The 7,130-nt window shown below is 32.8% G+C and overlaps 1 protein-coding gene across 1 annotated transcript in view; it reads right to left on the reverse strand.

Annotated features, from left to right (window-relative positions):
• Positions 1–7,130, reverse strand: part of Exoc5 (exocyst complex component 5) — a 78,838-nt gene that overhangs the window by 41,046 nt on the left and 30,662 nt on the right. Inside the window, exons 6-10 of the mRNA XM_023701661.1 lie at positions 4,850–4,878; positions 3,300–3,409; positions 1,658–1,702; positions 1,416–1,556; positions 370–446 (exon numbers count right to left, since the gene is read on the reverse strand). Of these exons, the coding sequence (XP_023557429.1) occupies positions 370–446; positions 1,416–1,556; positions 1,658–1,702; positions 3,300–3,409; positions 4,850–4,878 (402 nt within the window). The remainder of the gene's footprint in view (positions 1–369; positions 447–1,415; positions 1,557–1,657; positions 1,703–3,299; positions 3,410–4,849; positions 4,879–7,130) is intronic.

Raw genomic sequence — 7,130 nt, forward strand, 5'->3', positions numbered from 1 at the left:
AGATAAAAGTAATTATAACTTTATACTAAAATAAAGAATAGTGAAGTAGCTCACAATTAAAATCAGAAACAAAATTCAGTCTGTATTTAAACAAGAGCTTACATTTCTTAGTACAGAGGGATAAAGCATATATTCAATTCAAGTTAATGTACTAAGAATACTGCCTTTTTTCTTACAACTCTATATATTCAAGCATTTAATGCTAAAAGGGGTACTGCCATTTGATAAACTGTTATTCAAAAAATACCTACTTCTTCATTTCTAGACTGAACCAGTCTAGAAACAACAACAGCGGTAAAATGAACTCAAATATGTGCTAGTGAAAAAGAAAACTTGAGATTTTCTAATAATTAAAAAATATACCTTGTATATAAATCATAAAGATTTTTGAGATACTGTTCTGCATCTGATTTCCTACATTCTTCCAACTGATCTTTCACAAAACTCTGAAAAAGAAAGTCAACAGTTTTATAAGTAAATATTAATTTGCATATTTATTTTCTTCTAAAATTTGATGTAATTTTGAACTATAGTGACTTAAAATCCAAGCAAAAAGGCAATCCACAAAAAATGGACCAATCATAAAAATTTAAGAATAGATTTTAAAATTTTAATGCTTCTCATATTTACCTACAGAAGATCTATGTTAGTCTGGGGTATAAATATTAAGATTTTAAAACAATTATCTTTTGAAATATCATTAGGATACAAACGGTGGTTATTAGTATCTTGTGAGACACTAACAGGCATTGCTCTAAACTAGGGCTCCTTGGTCAGTAAATGTGAGAAATGCTGTGTAATACAATTCCAATTACAGATACCCATAACATACATAAGCACATGTAAAAGCTACCAAAAGTCCTAAATTCTATTTAAAACAATGCTTAATCTAGTGGTAAACATAATTTGGAAAATGTCTACAAGTACAGTGGTATGAGAGTAAAGGTTGTAAAATTACTTTCATGTTAATATGTCACAAAAAGTTGTACAAGACTCTACTTGTAATTTTTGTTTCATTCCATGACTGTCTTTTTTGTACAAGCCAAGAATTTAAAGAAAAGATTTTGAGGCTTCCTAACCACAATATTGTATTACCACTACTACTGCTATAACAAATTTCAAGTATGTTTTGATGACACTTGGGAATTAGCACCTTTTCCCTGGTGAATAATCATTTCTTAAAAACCTTGATAGCACTGGGGAGATAGCTCAGTAAAACAAGTGCTTGCCTGGCAAGCACAAGGAACTGAGTTCAATCCCCAGTACTGCAAAAATAAATAAATAAATAAAAATAAAAAGCTTGATAACTGACATTTCTTTCTCCCTAGATTACTATGTCTTAAAAAAAACTTCCAAAACTTTAAAAAAGTCCCACCTTGCCTTAAAAACTATTTAATTTGTCGCTTTAAAATTACCTGTAGTTTGATTTCAAATACATTTTGAATAAGTTTAGCCAGTACTGTTTCTGGATTACTAAAGATATCTCCAACTTGCTTGTTCACACGCTGACAGAGTATTGCTGCATCTTCAAATATATCATTTCTCAAATAAGCCCCCTAAACAGCAGAGGCATTTTTCATAGTTAATATACAATTTTTAAATGGGTTTGAAAATACAAAATAGCATAAAAACTCAATAAAGTATACAGATATGTTACCTCCTGGCACTGCTTTATATAAACATCAACACAATGAGAATAACCCTAAAAAGAACAAACACATTGTTAACCATTATTTCCAGTTAAATTAACAGCAAAACATTGTTAAAAGTGCTAAAGTTGTGTCTTATGTTACTGGAATGAAATAAAGATAACTATACAGAATCAGTTAACATAGTTGTCTTCTCCCATTTTTAATGATAAAATTGATCAGTTGGTTTATATAGTTATTGGACTTTAGATGCCGTAACAATGCTGAGGTATAAGTGAGTTCTTTCCAGTAATTTCTGCCTTAAAATCATCTAGCCATGTGTTTCAACTCCGAAAACATACATACATGTAGCCATTCACACGTGCGTGTAAACACACACACACACACACACACACACACACCCCTAGCTTCAAGGTCTTGAAGGCTATACACATACATATCTTTTTCTTCTTTCTTCTCTTGGACTCAAAACATTTCCCTTTCATAGGGCACAGCTGTGTTTAACTGACAATATGGGCATTTACTTTTCATTTTATTAATTTATTGGTACTGGGAATTGAACCAAGGACCTTGTACTTGTCAGGCAAGTGCTATGTCATTTATATCCCCAGTCCCAGGAATTTACTTAAGTTCTTTTTGGTTTTTTAATACAAAGTGGTACAAGGTCTCACTACACAGACCAGACTTCATTTTCAGCCTCCCTAGCGCTGGGATTGCAGGTGTGTGCCATCACACCCAGTCGCGGCCAGCTCAGCATACCCAGGGGCGGGGCTGGCGCAGCATGTGGTGCGGGGGATTGAACCTGGTCCCTGCACTTGCTTAACCAGGCACTTAGTCCACTGAGCTATCTTGCCAGCTCTGAAATTGACTTTTTAACTGAAGTAATTTCAATAAAATGGTTTAAGACTAAGTAACTTGTCATATTAAGCTCAATATAATGATGTACCGCAATCTCAAATCGCATTTTTAATATTCCATTTATGTTACCAAAATGAAAAGTCCAGTAAACAACTTCCAGTGTTTAATTTGATGAATAAATATGAAGAACTAGATTGAAGAAAGAATTTTTTTCATTTATTTTGTAGCCCAGGTGGGACATGCAGCTTGAATTCTAAATTCTCCTGCTCAGCTTCTAAATGTTGGGATTATAGGCATGTATCACCAAGCCCACCTCAAGAACTATTTCTTTTAGCATTATCCAGGAAGATTATGTCTATTTTAAAATATTTCTTTGCATTTACCACTGGAGACACACTGGATTTCTCTTACTAATCACATTTCATGAACTCTTTGATACCTACATTCCACCAGATAATTAGAGTCAATTTTCTTGCTTTCTGACTTATTTCATAACATGTTTGACTGAAGCAGATACATTAAAAAGCAAAGGATAATAACTTTCTTTACCAAACTATATGGAAACTCTTTAACATTAATATAACACAAAATCTTTATTAAAATATAAAATACCTAAGATTTAACATCATTTCAGATATATAAAATGTATACTGTATTCAAAATAATTTAAAACAATGAAAATTATTGCTGATATAGTTATACAATTAAAAGGCCAAAATCAGAGACGAAGACATAAAACCTGCAGAATTTCCACAACTCTGGACACTGATATTTTAAATTTTTACTGTTTACCTTAAAGTGAAGAAGTACTGCTGCCACTTCCCTCATTCTGGAGATTTCACCTCTTCTTTGAGCACTAGTAAACTCCTGAATCAGCTGGCATTCTAAGTCATGGTATTTACCTAAAAATAAGAAGAAAGCATCTAGCTATATTGAGGCATTTAAAGTATCTAAGTTGCTTACAAATACCTAAGTTATTTACAAATACAATGACTATGAGTAATCTTTTTTTGGAACAATTACAAAAGAAGATATTACAGACAGATCTAATGCCTATAATATTTAAAGTTACATGTAATCTATATTTCAAGACATGAAAACTTTCAAACTGGTAAAACAGCTGGGTTCCCTGAGGTCTGACCACCATTTACTACTATTACTTAAAATGCATTTGACTACGTATTTTTTAAAAAGATAAAATGAAAATTCCTCCAAAAGCCTGTCATGACAGCAACAGTAAGAAAAATATTAAAGCATTTGCTCTGTAAAAAGGATGAGTACTACAAAATTCTTTACTAAAGTTCAGATGTTTTTACCACAAACAATAGTGGATAAAATACAGAATTTCATCTTAATATGCAGTACTTGATTGAGCATTCTTAAGGTTATGATTCGTGTGTGTGTGTGTGTGTGTGTGTGTGTGTGTGTGTGTAGGATCTCACTACACAGCTTGAGCTCATGGTGATCCTCCTGTTTTCAGCCTCCCCAGTCCTGGGATTACAGGCATGCGCCACCACACCCCAGCCTGGTCTCAGGCTCAGTGCGCCCACGGGCGGAGCCAGTGTGGCATGTGGTGCCAGGAATCTAACCCCTGCCCCTGTGCTTGCCCCCTAAGCAGGCACTTAGTCCGCTATCTCACCAGCCCTGGTTATTATGATTCTTAATGAACACTTAAACTTCAGGTTAATCTACAGTGATGAAAAATAATACCAATAAATCCAACACTTATTTGTAACATCTCATTCCAAGAGTCCTAGAAGTACAGGTGGTTCTTTGAACCTTCTCTAATCTAAGAAGGTCTAGCAAACAATGGTCCAGGATACTATAGATGGAGCATACAAATACAGTGCTTGCTCCAGAAACTTAGAATGATCTAGCTTACAGTACAATCCAAAGATTGGCGAAAACAAGCTAATCACTTAAGGAGTAAAATAGGTATCAAAAGGCTCAGACTGTCTTAGCTTTAAAAAGAAACATAAACAGAAACTTATTCACATACATATATGAAATAATCTCAAAAATATATTGTTAAATTTAAAAAACAAGGTCCAAAGCTTTTTGCTACCAATTGTTTATTTAATACAGATAAAGATATATGCACATATATCAATGCACATATGCAGGATTTACATTTTATGCTAGTATAACCATAGAATATTCTCTAAGAGTACTCCAGAAGCTGGTAATGCTCATTTTCAGAGAAAAGAAATTAAACTCCGTAACAGAATGGAAGGATATCATTGTTCTCACCATCCCTATTTTTGTTATTTGTTCTTTGCCTTTTTTTACACAAGTAATGGTTTTTATTTGCTAAAAAAAAAAGGTAAGCTGACCCCACTTACTTGCAATCTTGGATTTTACTTCTGAAAATCTGAAAAATACAAGTGAATGATGAGGTTCACTAGTTGTGACAAACACATTATGATAATGTAAGATGTTACTAAAGACAAAGCTGGGAACAAAAGTATACTAGAACTCTCTATACTATCTTTGTAGCTTTTTTGTAACTCTAAAATTATTATAAAATTAAAATATTACCACAAAAAAATGAAGTCTAAGAAGAGAGAACAGACATGAAGCACAACAGGCAACAAAATTTTATTTATACAACTTAGATGAGACAGACGCTTCTCATTTAGGAAATTCACACTGACAATTCAATTCCCTTATTCAAGTAGGAAGAGCATGAAGCACTAACAGTCCGAAAATTGTTACTGTCCCTACTCATATTTACTGACATTTTAAATTCACTTGATCATTATGATTAATAATGACAATCTGCCCCACACTAAGATTTTTGAAAATAAAGTTTTACAAAGCTTTTGTAAATGGAGAAGGGAGGAGGGACTAAACAAAAGGGAGAGGAATAGAAAAAAAAGAAACAAGTTATATATAGGTACAAATTCCCTATGATGAATGTGATCATTACGTACATCTAAAATACACCAATAAAATTTGATTGGAAAAATATTTAAAAATATGAAGTTTTAAATTACTTAAGAGGTCATGGTGGTGCATACTTGTAACCTCAGCACTCGGAGAAACTAAAGCAGGAGGATTCCAAGTTTGAGCCCAGCTTGGGCATGACTATAGCAAAATAAAAAAATAAACAAGGACTAGAGATGTACCTAAGTACAAAGGCCATGGGTTCTATCCCCAGTACTGCCCCTGCAAGTTTGTTTTAAAAATTAACCATTAAAACTAGATAAAAATTTAAAAGCCATAAAAAGAATGTACTTAGGAGGAAAAACCATTCATCTTTAGCAATTTAAAAGCTACAATACTACATAGTAGATTCAGCAAATCAAGCAGTAACATATAACATGGAAATCTGATGTTGAAAGATCCTGTGCAATCATTGGAAGAAAAACAAGAGTGATCAGCAAAAGAGATGCCAAAAACAGATGACGAAGGAAACAAAAATTTATAAAATTATAAAAATGATATCTCAAAGTGACAGTAGGTCACAGAATACATGTGAGATCTGAGTGACCTGGGTGAAAATTTTAAGTCTGATTAAGGTATACATTCAATTCAAAGACTTGGTAACAAGGCTGAAACAAAACTGGAAGAGCTTTAGTGCAGCTTGGTGCTAAGAGACTTGCCTAGCATGTACGTGAAGCCAAAGGTTCAACCCCCAGCATTATAAAAAATAAAATACAAAGCATAAAACTTTTATATATGAACTTGAGAGATGAAGAACATAAACACATGAATGATTATTTTGGAGGCAATAACAGAAGGGAGGGAGGGATGGAGATGTAGTAACTTTATCGTGCACATATTTTGAGCTAGACAAGTTAGCCACTTAAATGATACAACTCTGAAATGAGCTAAAGATAGAGATAATTTTTGGTGGATGACTTTAAAATTTTTACTACAATCCTTTAGGATGATACAGAGTAAAACTTAATCTGGGGAGGAATACACTGTATATTTGTCATGCTTTAAGTATGGTAATACATCCATGGTATATTTGTACCCAAAGAGCTTCAAGTATGAACAAAAGAAAAGCAGATATATTATCTGCTATTAGAAAGTCCTATTTGTTTCTAATATTCACGCAGAACTTCCACTTCCACCAAGATTTCATTAGAGTCTGACATTCCATGGACTACACAAAATCATGAAATAATTTTCTTCTCAGTAGGTAGGATGAGCTCTAATGTAATAATAGCTCTGAGATCTTATACTGAATACAAGGATTCTTGGCCTAAAGCCCCTGGAGTTTTGTAGAGAGGGTAAAGGCTAAAACTCCATGAAACCACATATAAAAACCTGTGTATATATTAATTTCTTTTTTTTATTTTTTATTTATTTTTTTTATTTTTCAACAAATCTTATACTGAATACAAGGATTCTTGGCCTAAAGCCCCTGGAGTTTTGTAGAGAGGGTAAAGGCTAAAACGCCATGAAACCACATATAAAAACCTGTGTATATATTAATTTCTTTTTTTTATTTTTTATTTATTTTTTTTTATTTTTCAACAAATAATACACTGCATATGTTCTTCTTAGTGGTTAATTGCTGTACAAGATGCGTATATTAATTTCTTGAAGATACTTTGCAGCATTCATTAGCCTTTTAAAGATACCATAAAACTCAAAGCTTTTTTTTTTTTT

Source organism: Octodon degus, unplaced genomic scaffold, assembly GCF_000260255.1.
Source record: "Octodon degus isolate 3935 unplaced genomic scaffold, OctDeg1.0 scaffold00007, whole genome shotgun sequence".
Taxonomy (NCBI): Eukaryota; Metazoa; Chordata; class Mammalia; order Rodentia; family Octodontidae; genus Octodon; species Octodon degus.